Genomic DNA, 18,856 nt, shown 5'->3' with positions numbered 1-18,856 from the left:
CCTGAAAAAATACTCTCTCCCACCGCCGCACTGACTGGGCTGGCTGGCCGCATCGCAACAGCAGCGGGTGCACAGTTCCCATATTGTCACTCGGATCCGCCAGCAGGGGGGCACACGGGGGGGGGCAAGCAATAACCTAAGGGGGTTGCCCCCCTGTAGCGACGCCACTGCTCTGTGTAGGAGGACTTTGTGCAGACTACAAGCTATTCTGAACAGTTTGAAAGGGAATCTGTCCCCTGTGGCAGTGCATGGCAATGCCACTGAGTTATCTCCATTCCTGTGTCCAGAATTTGAGTGCACAGCCTTTAAAATAAAGGTGTTGGGAAGGGTTCAAGGCTCCACCTGGGAGACAGGAAAGCTCCACCCAGGAGTCAGAGTGGAGGCCAGCGCAGCAGGGTGCTGCAGGTTGGAAAAACCCCAGTGTGCAGGTTAGCACACGACTGTGACTGTTTGGAGGTACAGACAGTGGGCTGAGGCCGGAGCAGGGGTGCTGCAAATGCAAAGCCAGGAGGCTGGATGGGCATGTGCTGCCAAGGAATGCTGAAGAACCCCTGCGAGGGTAATTGCTTTATGTTTGTGAACTTTCATTTAATAAAAGTGGGCAAGGAAGCCCTGAAATGAAGGTTTCTGCGAGTGGATGCATCCTTAATGCACTACGGTTTGGAGCGAATTCTCACACCCCATAGAAGAAAGGGACACCCGAAGCTTCCTCTTATTAAAGGAGAACTATGGGGTCAGTGTTTTTCCCCATAGTTCTCCTTAAGGTAACGGGAGGACACAAACTAGCGTCCTCCCGTTACCCTAAGCTCAGTATAGCGCGAGCTTGTATCCTTTGGTGAACTTGCTCCCAAATACTGTAGATTGCATGATGAAAGTATGGTTGTACTAAGCATTTTGGCTGAAGGGACCCATCTAACAGTCAGCCATGATCATAGTTTGGGTGAGTATAACTCTGTTATTTTAACTCCCTAGACAAACCGAGCACTTAACCCTATTTGCCCGGAGTTCTCCTTTAATAGATCTTAGAACGGCTAAACATTTGCTGCAGTATAGATTGGGTCTTATCATCCCATTGCAAACCAAACTTTTTTAGGGTTTTGGAGAGGGATGCACCGATACCAAGTACAGTACTCGGTACAAGTACCAGTACAGATACTTTTCGAGCTCCAAGACTAGACTAGAGAGAAATTCAAAAGTTAGGAGGCAGCTGTCATTTGTAAGGAGCACACAGAGCTCCTGGGATTGTAATGTATGATTTTGTTTTTATAAACATTTATAAAGGGATGCACCGATGCCAGTTTTGCGAGTACAAGTACTGGCACAAGTACTTACAAGTACGAGTACTGATACATTTTTGTTTATTGTCATGTGACAGTTTTTCTAAAATAATATCGACTAATGATTTCAGGACAGTGGTGGAGCACCAGAGCCAGGTCCCAGCTGCAGCCCTGGTAGTTCTCATGAAAATGACAATTTTCAGCATTGGTACTCAAAAAGTATCAGTGCATCCCTAGTTTTGGATACAATGAGAAAGGGTATCTCCTCTATAAGATTATATTACTGTCTGAGTTGCCGTATTAGCACCAGGAGAGAAAGTGAGGGGGAAAGCAACATATTTCATCTGTCACCAGGAAAGAAGTAGTAGTATATCTTCCAGTGGTGATAGCTGTCAAAGTGTGGGTTTCCCATCATTTTGGGGGGGGATTCTACTTACTTTCTGTGGTCTTTCTGAGGACAAGAAGTGCTCGTAAATCTCATTGATGGGGATATAGACAGCAAAACTAAAGACAAAATTTGACTATAGCTTAACAATGAACTGTATTAATTACATATTTTCAATAACTTAATAACAGTAATCATGGAGTGCTCTTTTTCTGTTATAGGGTGCTATTTACAGCCCTTTTTTTAAGGCCCACATTCTGTAAATGAGAAAAGAAAATGTTAACTAAGGGAACACAGGGGGAAAACCCCAATGCTCCACCCAGGCCATTAAAAAGATCAAAAACAAAAATGTGGAAATTGATTTTTACATTGGAGAAAAGATATTCACACTTGGAGAATGGAGTGCAAAGAAGTGCAATTGCAACAGTTGCCAACTGACTATATCATCACCCAAACATGCTGTCAGGATGCTACCTGGCTTCCCCTCGGCCAGACCTAAAAATCTAAAACCCCAAGAGGAAGCATTGACATTATAACCTTTTCTGGACCTTGGGCATTGTGTGATCTACTTCAAAGAAGTATCCAGGGTGTATGTGACATACCCTGTCCCTTTCCCACTGCTGCTCCTACCAGTTGAGTAATACAGCAGTGTCTGCAGCCGCTGCTGAGAAATTCAGAAATACAATGAAGCATTATAGTTTTATTTTGTTCTATTTAGGGGTCACCTTTGTCAGGATCCATCCCGCCACCTGATTGACAGCTTGCTCTCCCTTTCTAGAAGCAGAGCCAGCTGTGCCTGTCCCTCCCTGTCCATTCCTCCAGCCAGTGCTGGAGGAATGGAGAGGGAATCCCTGCAGGGAGCGGTGACTGACAGTCACTGTTCTGTGCAGGGAGAAGATCGGGAACTGAGCGATCAATAGAGCCAACGTGTGACAGCTTCAGTGTCACACATTGGTTCTAATTATGGGGAAGAGTGTATTTCACTCTCACCATAATTCTTCTTTAATCTCAAACATCGGTTTCCCTGGATATTTAGAGAGATCTTGAATACAAGATTTGATACCTACCTATGTTCCAAATATTCATCAAGTCTGTTAAATATCACAAACACAAACTATCAGTCAATGGCTTTGTAAATTAGCCTTTATCCAAATAATTTAGAAATTTGCTTCATACTGGAAGATTTGTGCTAGCAATGTTACAGAATTTAGTTAGAGAGCAATGATCATTTTCAGCGACGTGTCACCCATACATTAGCAAATTTTTAGACGCAACAGGCAATATCTGCGTGTAGCATTAGTTATGTCCAAATTTTCATAGAGCTTTATGGTGATTATACAGAATTATTTTTCAAACATGCATACATAGTATAACATTTATGTACAATGGCATGGTTTATACCAGTGATTCTCAACCTGTGTAACCTTAGGATCCACATTTGTCTTTGGTCATTAAGTTGCAACCCAAGTCGCACTGCAATGGAACGCCCGGCATTGCGGCACCGCGCGTTCCGGTGCGGGTGATTGAACTGTGGGTGGGAGGTGCATTTGGAGTGCCATTCAAATGAATGGCAACGCAGCGCACCTCCCACACCAGAGTGCGTAGTAGGTGCAATTGCATGGTACAGTGCGTTAATTGCACAGAACTGTTCGATTAACGCACTGTACTAGTGTGAACGGGCCCTCATAAACACTGACAGACACACACAAGCACAGACACAATCTCACACACATTTACACTCCAAAATCCTTTTATTTTTTTTAAGACTCCCCCAGTCTCCCCACCTTACGAGAACTGGAGTGGATCTTCAGCCTGGAGTCCAGTGTAGGCTGCTGTGCTGTGACAGAGCTCCATCCATGTGTGCATTGCTTGAACAACCCACTTGCGCTCCCTGTAGAGATTCCGGGAGCCAGAATGTGATGTCACTCCGGTCCAGGCGCCTCTACAGGACACGTGAGGAAGCTGTAAGAGATGCAAGTATGGATGGAGCTCCCTCGTGGCCATAGCTCTAGCCCACCCCTTAAGCTGACACTCAGTGCCGAGTAGCCTATGAATGGCTGCTTGGCACAAGAACTGATAGTGCTGTGTTAGGGGGAGGCTGAGAAGCCTCTCACCTAGAAAAGTGGAAGGCACGGGGTCATGACCCACTTTTGGGTAACGACCCACCAGTTGAGAACCAAGGGTTTATACTACAGTATGTGCATATAGTATACTGTATGTACGCAATAGTATTTTCATGTTAGTTTTCTTAGATTGCCCTGTAGCATGTATTGGCACATACAGATGTATATCTAAATGTAATAAATGTCAATTCGGTTGAAGGGTCAAAGACTCTATTCATTACACATTCTACATGTTTTACTTTTTAATATGGAATTCGGAGGCAGGACCTGCAAAAACACTGCACAGACACAGGATTCATGATTTATATTTACTAAATTTTGAAGAAAAACTATAGCCTGTGAAGCCATAAAACACCTTAAATAATATACTTTCAATAAACAAGTCACATAGGATACCTCATTCCGCATTTGCAATGGAAATGGATTAATGGATCAGGAGACACATCCTTACTGTTCTTTGCACAGCCTGATTAGGTAAAGCCCTATGGAAGTGAAAAAAACAATGCAGTTATCCCACAGCAACTAAATAAGATATCACCTTTCATCAGTTTAGCGTGGTCAGAATAATAAAAGATGACTGCTTATTGCTTGCTATCTAAAACTACAGTTTGTCCTCTTCCTTAGTAAATACACCTCATATTCTTAAAGGGAACCTGTCATTAGAGGAGTTATCTATTGCCTGGTTGACATGCTGATGCTTTTTCCCCAGTATGTGAGTCAATGATCCAGAAAAAGTCCAGAATGCAGATGCTGATCTGCATACCTGTTAATGCTTGGTAACTTAGTGAAAGTATTGACGTCAACCAGGCAACTAGAATTTCAAAAGGGCATCAGAAATGGTAGCCTCTAATCTTCTTTACTTATTTAAAGGCTGATTGACTAGCCATAATTGATATCTTTGTGTCTTCATACAGTGGTTTGCCCAATACCCTGCATGAATGGGGGCCAGTGCTCTTCCAACAATCACTGCCTGTGCCCACCTGAATTCACAGGAAGATTTTGTCAAATCCCTGCTGTTCCTGGAGGCAGTGGATCACGAAGCCAGAGTGAGGCAACCGAAACAGAAGGAATGGAACCATCATCAGGAAAACATGCAGTCTATGCTGTGCAGGTCATTACTGGAGACCATGATCCTGAAGGGAGAGGTGTGAAGATCAGTCAGTCAGCTCTTACTGTACCACTAGGGCCGGGACACAGTTCTGCAGAAGGTATTTTACCTTAATATAATAACAGTCCAAACATAGGTAACAATTAATATTTGTTTTTTCTATTTTTGGGTATGTTTATAATGGGGCCTTTCAAAAACTTTACAAGTCTACATAAAAGAATAACTGACAATAATTATTTTGTCAAGTTACTGTGCCTAAGTATGCTCCCTAAAAGTCTGCTTGAGAGAAACATGCTGTGAGAATGATATCATTTGAGTATGCTGAGGGAAGGACAGGGCCATCCCTATAACGAGGAAGCATGAGGCTGCTGCCTCAGGCGACATCTCTTTTGGTGATGTGGGGGGTGGCAGGCAGAATGGCATGGCCCAATGTTTGCTATGTTCCTGCCACCTCTTTCTGCCAGAGTGTTCCAGGTTGCTAAGAACTAGGCGGGGAGATGTGTAAGGGCCACACACATCTCCCTGCCCAGATGGTAGCAACCTGAGACGCTCTGGCCTGTGTCCCACTCATCTCCTGGCAACCAGTGACGTTAGGAGCAGGGTGGGACTCCAGCAGGAGCCGGAGCCAGTGGTGGACGGGAAGATGATGCAGAGGCCATACCCCCGCTCAACAGGCTAGGGACTCCCCTGGGGCAGGGGGAAGTGTTTCCTTGGTTTTCCCTTCTCCTATTATCACTTTATACAGTTGTGTGTACTGGCAGAGGGTAAGAGGAGGCTGGAGGCAAATTTCTGACTGACTTCGATAGATTTGTATACTGGCTGATCACAGGGGGACAGTAAAAGAGACTGAGCAGGAGAGTTGATTTTTACACTGGTCAGTTACTGAGTACTATGAACAGTGTACACAAAGCCAAGAACATAAAGATTACTGTGTATGTAGATCAGTAGTGGTTAACTTTTTTTTGTTATAGGGGGCCTCAAGTGTGCCCCTGACATTACATCTGCACACAATATTCAATATAATGCACACGCCAAAGAGTTACGGTATATAATAACTCTTGTAAGATTGATACAATCAAAATAAAGCCTTATTTGTCCTTTAAAAGCAACAAATTGCCCACTTCTGTATCATAACTGATAAAGTTATTCACAAATAAAAGTCTCATCCAAAAATTAAACAATTTTGGAGTGTTCTACCTATTCTGCCTCTAACATCAACATTAAAAATTCTTACAAACGCATTACTAAACAAACCATTTCTGGGCACTCCAAATGCTACTCAAACACTAGTGTTTTTTTCTTTTTTAGTAGCAAAAATTAACATAGCTAGGTCATGAAAAACCTCAACTCTTCACCTTAACTTAATCAAAATATCACCGATAATGGCACATGAAAGAATGGCAAACTTTCTAAACAATGGATGTTACTGACAGAATAAAAGTCTGGTCGCACACTGCAAGCTTTGTAGAAAAATTTATTGTAGCACACAGGTACACATTGTCCCACCATGGATCCTCTGCACTCTGACATGTTTCATCCAATAATGTGCTTAGTCATAGGGGGGAATTTATCAAAACTTGAGCAGAAGAATCTGGAGCAGTTGCCTATGGCAACCTATCAGCTTTTCTCTTCAGTCTGCTCAGGTAAGATTTGAAAATGAAAGAGAGAAGCTGATTGTTTGCCGTGCACAATTGCTCCAGATTCTGTCTACTCCAGTTTTGATAAATTCCCCTCATAGTCTTTAGCATAAAGAGAATCCACTGCGGGATGATGTGCACCTGTGCGGTTCAATACATTTTTCAGCGAAGCTTGCAGTGTGCGACCAGACCTTTTTTCTGAATGTAACTGCTGATGCTGGAGCAAGATGGGCTCAGCCGGTGTGCACACGCCATTCTCTCTAGTGCTGCTGTGAAGGAGCAGTGATATTGGGCTTTGGAAATTAATAAACAACAGATGTTTTAGAAGCCTTGGGAAACATTTAATCAAGTACATACAAGCATAAAAAGAAATACAAAACGGTGTATTTATAATAAAAAAAATTGCATACCCTGTCCTCCTGCAAAACTGCATGTACATTTACTGTATACTGTGCAAATGAAGGCAAAATCAAACGTTATTAGTTCATTTTCTTTCCAAGTTGAATGTAATAACAGAAAAATAACACATTATAGCCACTAGATGGAGCATAGGAAACACACAGGTACGATTTTTTACTTGCAATTTTAATTTGTGCACATTAAAAAAAACGCAACAACTGTAGTTCTGCTTTAAGCATAAACTTTTGATACTACATCTGTTTGAAACTAATAAGTTGAAATGGCAAAAAGCTGAATGCGAACACACAGCCCCAATGATTTATATAATTTTGTAGTCTGGAGAAAATGAGAAATGCCCATTCTGTTTACATTCTAAATGATGTAGCGATGACACAAATTCAAAATGTTTTTGTAACAAACATTTCAATAAACACCATTGAAAGAAATTAATAGTCCTATTGGTAAAATGCAAAATAAATATGGATCCATAAATAATAATGTTATATTAAATTAACTGACTGACTGTCTGCATAAACTGGCATCATTCCCTTGCATTTAATTTAACTTATGGATTCTTACATACAGTTACAATGCTACACCCCACCATTTTAAGCACTGTAGCCCATAAGTGAGCCAGGTTTTACACTATTCAAAACTCACCATAATCTATTCTTTTTAGTGGAGGTAAGCTAGAGCAGCATTTCTAAACCTTTTGCAGTCATGGCACCCTTTAAATGTATGCAAAATCTATAGACACCCCAGTGTAAAATGTAAATGTAAAAAATTATGTGTGGTTTCTACAAAATCCACATGGTTTTCCTAGAATGGGGACTGGTGTGGATTTTAGGGGCCCCTCAATGCAAAAAAACAAAAAAGCCCTTCACATCAGAGCCCCCCCCTCCCCCACCCATTCACATCAAAAGCCCCTCTTGACATTAGGAGCCCCCTTCCCCTCAGAGTCCCCTCCTTTCACATCAATGTCTCCCCTTCACATCTGGAACTCCCTTTTAAATGAAAACTTATCTTCTCATCAGAGCCCCCCTCTTTCACATCAAAGTCCTTTCTTCACATCAGGAGTCCCTTTGACATCAGAACCCCCCATCCACATCTAGAGCCCTTTGTCACATCAGAATCCTTAATCCCCCTTCACCTACGTTATAATCCTCACCACAATGTGGCTGCAGCAGCATGGCAGAGGGCGAGAGGTGGAGCAGATCTGGACAGAGGTGGACGTCTGTCCTCTTCAGAATGCTGGGAAGCTGCTGGATGCAGCCTGCCCTGGATTACCGTCATGCATTTCCATGATGCTGGTGGCCGGCTCGCCCAAACCATGATGAAAGGCATGACACTGTCCGAAAATCTGAAGGCACCCCTGACAAAGCAAGAAGGCACACCTTGAGGAAGGCAGAGCTAGAGAAGGAATTCTCTTTATGTAGAATTGTTGTTATTATTTTGCTATTTGTTTTCAGTTTTTTGCTATCCGTCTACTGAGTTGCTCAGTGCATGGACACTGTCAGATGTTTTAGCATAAACATGTAAATTGTAACTATAAAATATTCCATGCAGCAAAAGTAAATCAGTTTCAAAAAGGGGTCTGTATTTAGTTATTATTTTATCACCTCCAATGTTTTGTCTGTCCTGTGTAATATTTAATTTCTCTGCAGTTCAGGTCCTTCCACCTCTTCTAAATGTCAGAGTTCATCACCCACCCAATGCATCCATCCAGGTTCACCGTATTGATGGCCTTGGATCTGAAGGAGGTGGAGGTCAGCATATAATCTCTCATCCTGAAGGGAACAAAGCAGCAGCATCACGTCCCATCACATTCAAACCTCTAGGAAGATGCTTTCAAGACACCCTGCCCAAACAAGTTGTAAGTGGTTATGTGAAAAAAAAACTTTCCTGGCTCCTAATATTTGTGTGTGTTTTAATCTTCAATCATTTGATTTAAGGAGTATAGGAGACTAGTGCTTTAATTTGCATCCAGAATTCTTGAGCACAATTCAAAAATTCTTGCAACTCATGGTTTTTATAGAAGAGAACTGTTTTTGTATTTGTAGTCAGTGTAAATCTTTTTTAATTTTTGTAGTTATTACTTTTAATATTCATAATTGTGGTATATTTCTATGTTTATGGAGCAAAAGACACCTATGGTTAGTGATCATAGTCATGTGGTTGTTTTGAGCATTAACTGCGTAATATAATAAAACTCAGCAAATGCAAGGACAGCTTTATTACCTTAAGAAACAGAAATACATGTACGTTCAAAGGGAACCAGTCAGGATGGATTTTGTTTTTAATGTGCAAGCAGTGGGGCTGTCATCCCCACCATTGCTTCACTACTTTTTTTGCTTTTGGTCTGTGATCCGCTTTGCAGTGATAAAAGAGATGATGACAACCCTGGTTGTTGCATTCTCTATGACATAGTCAGCTATAGTAGTTCACATATTTCTCTCCTGACAAATTCTCATAAAAGGAAATCTATCATAAAAATATATACTTCTATCATTTTACAAGTCCTGGCTGTAAAATGCAAACTTCACCTTTATTTTCAGTGAAGTCCATGACCCAAGAAAAAGAATAGCAGTAAGTGAAGTTTAAAATCTGGAGCTGCATAGCAGTTGTAAGTTAGTTATTTCATTTAGTGAAGCAAAGAGGTCAGCTGCAGAGCTTTGAGATGTAGTCTTAAACTTGTAGAGTTTGTTTTCTGTTTCTTTGTCTTGGATACGTGTAGATATGTGACTGATTTTCCACCAAGGATACAAAATGTAAATTGTAATCAAGTTTAACAAAGGCAGAGTCACTGGGGTTGATTTACTAACCTTATAAACACACCACGAACATGTATACACCTCTGTAGTGTGTTCCCTCCCAGCATGATCTATGGGTGGAATCTAAACACCTTTCTAGTGTGTACACACCCAGCAGGTGTGTTGTGCAAAGCCCTGCCCTGAATTGCAAGGTGATGTTGTGTAAATTAGCACTACATTGTGTTGCTTGCGTTGATGAATGCAGGAATGTAAATGCATGAGCTAACCATTTTTGTCTAAACTGTGAAGCAGCATTATATATGCATCATGTGCATGATTTTTCCATATATGGCATTAGTGGAAATATGCTTATAGAGACTTTTTGGTTGATAAATACGCTTTGCTGTGTAAAAATCACACGCACCTGGTGCGTGCGTGTGTTTAGGTTAGTAAATCACCCCCAGTATGTCAAAAACCTTATTATTAAACTAAGCCCCCCTCCCTTCAGGACAGGAGGTACCATAAGGTACCTGAAAGTACCTTAATAATCACTGATTCCTTCCTTTCAGTGCTAACATAAATATTTTGATTATTGGGGTATGGCAAGAATAGGCAAGCCCCTTATGGGCCTCACATGACCGCAAACTAACGCCAGGTCCAATCTTAAATAGAATGTTTATAGTTGCACATTAACCTTTGCAGGCTCTGAGGGCTGCTTTGAGAGGGAACAATATTTTAAAAAATGACCTACTTTTCAAGGGAGCTTACCAACTTTTTTCAGACAGGTTTTGCATGTTCTTGTCTCAGGGACTAAAGTATTCAAAGCATTCTCTGGCAGTCTAGTTCATGACAATTACTGTGTCTTTGGTTGTGCTGAGCTGGCTTTTAATGCACTTGTACTCCGTAAAGTTTTTTTGTCTTACAAGCAGATACAAATTACCCCTATATTGTTAAAAACATATGCTATATTTGTAGTTTCATACCCTGTTCTCATCAGTACTATACTCTCAAGTTTCCTTCTGCATAGGGATGCACCGATACCGACACTAGTATCTGTGCCAATACCGAGTATTTGGTCAAGTTCTCGTACTCGCCCAAATGTTCTGATACCTTCCCTGATACTGGAACTTCCAGTGAGAGGAAAAATTCCTCTGACTGGCAGTGCCGTAGCGGAACATGGATCCAGCTTCCAGGGCAATCCGGAAGCCGTATGGCGAGCAATGACTCACCTCCCAGCTTCCTGATTGGCCCGGGAAGCCGACTTCATGTTGATTGGCTGGGAAGCCAGCTTCCTGGCCAATCAGCATTGAGCCGGCCAAACAGCCAGCTCCTTGCTGATTGGCTGGGAAGAAAGCTTTCCGGCCAATCAGGAAGCCTGCTCGATGCTGATTGGCAGAACAGAACTTCATTAAATTCTGAGGAAACTACACATGTGTTTCCTCCAAATCAGTCACCAACGCTTGAACCCCTCACATGTGTAGGTGAGAATTCTCCACAACACTGCCAGCCAGTACCTCACTATATATACAGTACATATATGTATTCCCCACTTTGTGCACTGTCAGTGTTCAGTGACGTCATGCGCATACTTTATCCCGTCGGGTGACTGTCCCCTCCTCTGCCGGCGTCCATCACCAAGATGGCCGCCGGCAGGTATCAGAATACTGCCACGCGTGCGCGATGACGTCATCACACACGTCCGGGTGTCACCCAGCCTCGGGACGCCCCTGTGTTGCCCTACCACATTCCTTGTTACTTTGATATGCCATGCTGAAAATGTGTGTTCTATAATTGTTTTGTTCTTTCCCTGACTTTGACATTATGTGTCCTTTTACCTTTGCACTGTGTGATGTCATTACTAGGGTATGTTGTTGGTGGGAGGGGCTTTGGGTGCATTAGTCCGTACACCTTTTGTTTTAATGTCCTGATAAAGACGGACTAAGCTCTGTGAAAACATTGATGCTTTGACTTAGGGTTGCACAGATACAAAGTACAGTACTCGGTACAAGTACAAGTACATGTACCGATACTTTTGAGCTCCAAGACTACACTAGAGAAAAATTCAAAAGTTAGGAGGCAGCTGTCATTGGTAAGGAGCACACGGAGCTCCTGGGATTTGTACATCTCTGTTTTAATGTACGATTTTGTTTTTATAAATATAAATAAAGGGATGCACAGATACCAGTTTTGCGAGTACGACTACTGGTACTTGTTGAGTACTTACAAGCACGAGTACTGATACATTTTTGTTTATTGTCATGTGACAGTTTTTCTAAAACAATACAGACTAATGATTTCAGGACAGTGGTGGAGTGCCAGAGCCAGGTCCCAGCTGCAACCACTGCAACCCTGGTAGTACTTTTAATGAAAATGCCAAGTATCTGCACTGGTACTCGAAAAGTATCTGTGCAACCCTACTTTGACTTATTCACTCTCTCACATTTGTCCATTTACTACACTTGTGGGGTGCATGGTCTAGTGCAGTTTTTTCTGGCTACTTTGGTATCTTTTGTTTGTTACTTTGTGCTATTATGTTGCCCCAGTGGCGTCACAAGGGGGGTGCGGCCCGCACCCGGGTGACACCAAAATGACTCACAGTCATTTTGGTAAAAACCCCCCCCCTGAAAAGTCGGATGCTCGGTCAAGGACCGAACGCCCGACAGTATCAGGAGAGAGGACGGGACCCGGCGGCATACCTTATCCCGTCGATGACTGTCCCCTGCTCTCTCTGCCAGCGTCCATCACCAAGATGGCCGCCGGCAGGTATCAGAATACTGCCGCATGTGCGTGATGACGTCACCACGCGCTTGCGCGATGACGTCATCGCGCATGCGCAGTGCCGTCATCGTGCTTGCGCAGTGACGTCTCGGCGGGATGACACTCGTTTACCGCTCCGGGTGTCACCCAGCCTCGGGACGCCCCTGTGTTGCCCTACCACATTCCTTGTTACTTTGATATGCCATGCTGAAAATTTGTGTTCCATCATTTTTTTGTCCTTATCCTGACTTTGACATTATGTGTCCTTTTACCTTTGCACTGTGTGATGTCATTACTAGGGTATGTTGTTGGTGGGAGGGGCTTTGGGTGCATTAGTCCGTACACCTTTTGTTTTAATGTCCTGATAAAGAGGGACTAAGCTCTGTGAAAACATTGATGCTTTGACTTACAGGTGAAACTCGAATAATTAGAATATCGTGCAAAGTTCATTTATTTCACTAATGCAACTTAAAAGGTGAAACTAATATATGAGATAGACTCATTACATGCAAAGCAAGATAATTCAAGCCGTGATTTGTCATAATTGTGATGATTATGGCTTACAGCTCATGAAAACCCCAAGAACCCCAAATCCACAACCTCAAAAAAGTAGATTATTACATGCAATCAATAAAACAAGGATTGTACATAGAACAATATCGGACCTCTGAAAAGTACAAGCATGCATATGTACTCAGTACTTGGTTTGGGCCCCTTTTGCAGCACTTACTGCAATTACTTTTGCACGATATTCTAATTATTCGAGTTTCACCTGTATCTCCACTGCAAGACCTGTGAGTGCTGTATATTAGACGTGCGATGTGCGATTCGTTTTGTTCCGAATCGAAATTCGGACAAAATTTCGGAAATTCAGAGATTTGGATGCATCCGAATTACGAATTACAACTAAAACAAATACAACGAATCGAAATTCAGACAAAATTTCAGAAGTTCGGAAATTCGGATGCATCCGAATTACGAATTACAGATATAACGAATGCTAACGAATCCGAATTCTCAATTTCCCGAAATTCGTTAGCGGTAGTCCGGTCGAAAGTTCGTTTATTGGACGAAATTCGTTAGCAGCAAAGTGACATTAGAAAAAAAAATGTTTTTGTTTTTTTTTACAGTCTGCAGAAGATGAAAAAAAAAAAGCGTGAGGTTCCCCCCCAATTCCTACCAGACCGTTTAGGTCTGGTAGGAATGTTAGGAGGGACCCTCCCCCAAGTTAAAACAAAAAAAAGTGCATGGGGTTCCCCCCAAAATCCTACCAGACCCTTTAGGTCTGGTAGGAATTTTAAGGGGGAACCCCAGCCCCCAAAAATGGGGGGAAAAAACGTGGGGTCCCCCCTAACAGTCCTACCAGACCCTTGATCTGAGCACTGGCCCGGCAGGGCAGGAAAGGAGGGGGGAGATCGAGCGCCCCCCTCCCTACGCCTTACCAGGCCACGTGCCCTCGGCATTGGGAGGGTGTCCCCGTGCCGATGGGGACAAGGGCCTCTTCCTCACAACCCTGACCCGGTGGTTGTGGGGGTCTGCGGGCAAGGGGGCTTATTTGCATCGGGGTACCCCTTTAAATAAGGGGGCACCCAGATGCCGCCCTCCCCCCTTGTGAATGAGTAAGGGGCACTTGCACCCCTACCCATTCGCTAAAGGGTTAAATTAAATTGCTAGTAAAAAGTCCAGATTTTTAGATAAAATCCTTTAATTGGAAAAAAAACAAAGACTCAATTTTTGACTATTCCTTAATTAAAAAATAAAAATGGCTCCATTGATGTAATCCAGCGTCAATCACGATGCACGACCCCCGCCGAAATAAAAAAAGTCCCGCTGCACGACGACCACCCGTATATATTACACCTGATTAATAATAGGGAGTGATGATAGGCTGGGTTAGTAGTGATTTTGTGCTGAGAACAGGCTGTGAATGGATGCTGTCTAGATAGATCAGTGAACAGCCAGGAGGCTTCAAGACTTATGTTGCAGTTTTGTGTTTGGCAACTTCTGCGAGGGTCAACTTTTGTTGTTTATTTATTTCTGCAGAAATAAAAGCAGATAAGAAGCCCTTAAATGCACTTTTGATGTGTAGACTGCCTCTCTGCAAGCTCTACGCTTAGGGTGCAATCACAAAAAAATCGAAAGGCAATCACAAGTCAACGGAGGGTCTATTGGCTTGCAATTGTACCTTCCGATTTCCTTCTGATCCATTGTGTTGTGATCTATTTTTCAACAGATGCTAACGGAAGGGCACTGGAAAATGAATAGATGTAAATGGGGATAGTTCACACCAGATCCATTGCATCACATTGTGCTGAAACAAATGGTGCATGTTCTACTTTTTTTTTCAGTGCAACGTAACGCAAAAGGACGGAGCGGTGTGAACTAGCCCCATTTGCACCCATTCATTTTTTGGTGCCCTTCTGTTAGCTTCCATTGAACGTATTCGCAATGCAACGATATTGGTGTTAATGGGCCGTGAAAGCTGGTCCTCACATTTGGAGTAATTTGCTAAGGGCAAAAAAATGTTATTCTGCCTAAAGATGGCTGATCCCCACTTAAAGGAAGCAATCTTATTATGGCCTGTATATATGTTTTGTGCTGGAAGTGTTCTTAGCCCTAGACCCTCATTACCTCAGTCTGCTGGTAACCATTGCCTATGATTAATGTGCCTTTTGAGCAAATAGCAATGGACTTGATTGGGCAGGTGGTTAAGGGCAGGTAGTCAATCAGGGGATACCAGTACATCCTCGCTATGATAGATTACACCTCCAGTTATCCCAAGGCTGTTCATTTAAGAAACACCATTTTTTGTTTCTGTAGTGATGCATTAAAAAAAGTACACAATACTTTCTTAAAAGTCTTTTTTTTATTTGTAAATAACTCTATAGTTGTTGTTTTTTACCACAACATTACATTTTTGTCATTAAAAATTTACAAAATATAGAATAAGATTTACACTTTTTATCTACAGCAGCAATAGTTTGCTTTAATACAAATACTGGTCAAATTTGAAAAATCTTTTTGTTACATCTTTTTTAGATTGCATAGAAATTTACATTATGGAAGACAACATTGACAAATTTTGTTTTGGAAAAAAAACAATATTTGTATTAGTTATCTTTAGTAATGACAAAGTTATTAGTAAATCAGTAGGCCCATAGCTAAAATGTAAAAAAATCCTCTCACCCAAGGCTATGCTTACTTGTCCCATTTCTTATCATATATAGAATGCATTATTATCTAGCAGTGTTTCTCTTTTATCTTTCAGATCCAATCTCTCTTCTAGTATTTATATCTAAAGTATTCTCAGGCTTCTTTTTCTTTGATTTTATTTCATTTGTTATTTAAATTTATCCTAGTTCGTTTCTCTCTTCAGCCGCACCAGTGTGGATGAAGTTTGGGGTGGTGCAAGCTTAATTTTGTAATTAATAAATACATTGTGTCTAGTCATTGGGCCTAGTAATAAGGTGAGAGGCGAAGAGTTGGTATTTAGCGGTGAAAGTGACACTGATTGAGCATGGATTGTCGTTTTTTACACAGTGGTGCAGTCTATCTTGGATGGGACCGAGCAGAACAGAAAAAGAGTGAAAAAAGTAAATAGAAAACGATTGTGCGGAGCTGGCAGTGACATCTAGCTCCGCCCAATAGTTTCCTATTGTCCGGCGGCTCTGCTGCTGTCAAAAAAAATGCATACGCGATCGGCTCGACCAAGCCGCTCGGCCATGATCGGGAGATGTACGGGCTATTGTGAATAGCCCGTACAGCACCCCCTCGGTTCTACTGAACCGAAGGGGTCCTGGGGCCGAAGCTAGCCGAAGGATCGGCCGAAGCTACGGCCAGATCCTTCGGCAGCTTCGTGAATAGACCCCATTGTACACATATAGCCACAGTGGATTATGAGAGGACACTATTAATGTTTGTGATTTATGTTGGATCACATTTTGGACTGATTTATACACAAAAACATATAGATATGGTGATATAAGAGACACAAATCGAAGAGTTTTCTAACAAATTGCACATCAATTATTATATATAGATATTTTGGTTTTCACATTATTTTTGGGTGTACTATAGTGGTATGTAGTGTTGTGATCATCACTCTGGTATTTGAAGTAGCGTGACACTATTTTATTTTAACAACTACCCCTTACTCATTCACAAGGGGGGGGGACATTAAAATTTAGATAAGCCCCCCTGCCCACAGACCCCCACAACCACCGGGCCAGGGTTGTGCGGAAGAGGCCCTTGTCCTCATCGATATGGGGAGAAGGTGCTTTGCCAGGGGATGCCCCTCTTTTTTTGGGGGCGTGGGAGTCCCTAAAGGGTCTGGTATAAATTGGGGAGGGGGTTCCACGCTGGTTTTTGTTTTATTTTATTTTAACGTTTAACAACATAAATTCATTCAGAATGACATTCGGAAAAAAATTCTGATGCATCTGAAATTTTCATTATTAAAAATTTGTATACGTTTGGATGCATCCGAGTGTCTGAATATGCAGAAATTCATATGGCCCCCCAGGTGTGATCTCCCCCCTACAAAATTGTCAATTACACAACAACAGAAGGAAATACCGGGGTTTATGAGAGATATGACACCATGGCTTGAAGTTTAGTGGAAAAGTTTTATTTTAAATAACATATATTGCAAATGTACATACAAAATTAAATAAAAAAGGGGCAACAACAGTTGCGACCATTAAAAACAAAATTAGACCAGAGGCATAGACCCATTAGACATATTCAGACATAACCATTATAGATCAATATATTATGTATGTCCAATAACTACGCGTTTCACAACTTAGCTTCTTTAGGGGATTGTGACCTACCCTAACAAAAGATAATACATTTAATTAACATAATTTCACAAAATTATTAGGTCTATTTTTGAGTATATAAAGTGCACAGAGTATATAAAGACATGGGTTTTCTATACCCCCCGCCACTATCAAAATGTCGTAACTCAGCCTGGGTGGTTTCCCCTGCCAGACGAATTCCGAGAATACTGATCGGATCCTGCGGAAGAAGGATGAAGGGATGTGAATCGGTAGGGCTTGAAGGGGGTACAGTAGTCGGGGGAGGATGGATTGCTTCAATATATTGCAACGCCCCATCCATGAAAAGGTGTTCTTGGTCCATGTCTCCAAGTCAGATTTTATACGTGTTAGCAGTGTGGGGAAATTCAGAGTGAATGTGTGAGATGGGTCTTTGGGTAGCAGTATGCCGAGATATGTGATGGCGTTGGGAGCCAATTTAAAGGGGAAATTGTGTAGGACTCTGTGTAGGTGAGGTCCGGCGAGGAGGACATGGAGTGCTTCCGATTTGTGGGTGTTGATTTTGAAGTTTGTGAGGGTACCATACGTTTTCAATTCCTCAAGGAGGATAGGGATAGAGGTGTCCAGGGAGGAGATGAAGAAGAGAAGGTCGTCCGCGAAGGCGGCAAACTTATGATCCGTATGGCCTACTGTTATCCCCTTGACGTCGGGTTTGGCACGGATCGTACGCAGAAGGGGTTCTAGAGATAAAACAAATAAGAGGGTCGAGAGAGGGCATCCCTGACGTGTGCCATTAGAGATAGGGCAGGTGGGAGACATAGTACCGTAATCAGGTGGAGGTGTGTGGGTACCTCCTAAGGGAATTAAGCACGTTCAGGAAAGGAGAGGTGAGACTGGGGAAATATCGCTTGCAGTAAGTCAAGGTGAAGCCGTCTGGGCCGGGGGCTTTTTGAGTGCCCGTTCCAATTCTTCTGCTAAGATGGGGGGTTCTATTAGGGAGCTGGTCTCCGGTGAGAGGGAGGGAATACCAGAATTCTGAATGTAGCGTACAATGCGCGGGTAGTGGTTAGGTGTGTCATGGGGTGATGGGGTGCCTGACAGATTGTAGAGATCTTCGTAGTAGTCGGAGAAAGCATTCGCAATCTCCGACGGAAGTGCGGATTTGGCGCCTGAGGGTGAGGTGATCGAGGGGACAAACGTTCGGGCCTGTTGTTTACCCATGGCTCTTGCCAGGTACTTGCCACATTGATTGCCGTATTCGTAGAAAGTCTGACGGCATTTGAGCAAAGCGGATTTAACTTTGTGATTGCATAGGGTGCGGAGTTGCTCTCTGGCTTGGTGCAATTGGTCTCCGATTGCTGGCTCAGAGTGGCGCTTGTGTCGGGTTTCGAGGGTGTGTATCTGTGTCAAGAGGGCGGTCATGTCTCTCAGCCTCTGTTTCTTAATCCTGGAACCTTGGGCAATGAGTAGGCCCCTGATAGTGGCCTTGTGTGCTTCCCATACCGTATATGGGGACATATCAGGCGTGGCGTTTTCCCTGAAGAACGTAGCAAGTTCCCTCTCCAGGGTATCGGCAAAACCGGGCTCCTGGAGTAGGGAGTCGTTCAGCCTCCATTGCCAGGGCCCCGGGGGGGGGGGGGGG

At 42.8% G+C, this 18,856-nt stretch overlaps 1 protein-coding gene across 2 annotated transcripts in view; it reads left to right on the top strand.

The window, feature by feature from the left end:
• The window catches only part of LOC108795773 (latent-transforming growth factor beta-binding protein 3-like), a 305,365-nt gene that overhangs the window by 9,960 nt on the left and 276,549 nt on the right, over positions 1-18,856 (top strand). For both annotated transcript variants that reach the window (XM_018567072.1, XM_018567071.1), the window contains exons 2-3: positions 4,700-4,993; positions 8,594-8,802. In XM_018567072.1, the coding sequence (XP_018422574.1) occupies positions 4,700-4,993; positions 8,594-8,802 (503 nt within the window). The remainder of the gene's footprint in view (positions 1-4,699; positions 4,994-8,593; positions 8,803-18,856) is intronic.

This window comes from Nanorana parkeri, unplaced genomic scaffold (genome assembly GCF_000935625.1).
Source record: "Nanorana parkeri isolate BGI_ZX_2015 unplaced genomic scaffold, ASM93562v1 scaffold1004, whole genome shotgun sequence".
NCBI classification, from domain to species: Eukaryota; Metazoa; Chordata; class Amphibia; order Anura; family Dicroglossidae; genus Nanorana; species Nanorana parkeri.
The sequence above is the reverse complement of the archived record's forward strand: the minus strand, read 5'-3'. Positions and strand labels throughout refer to the sequence as shown.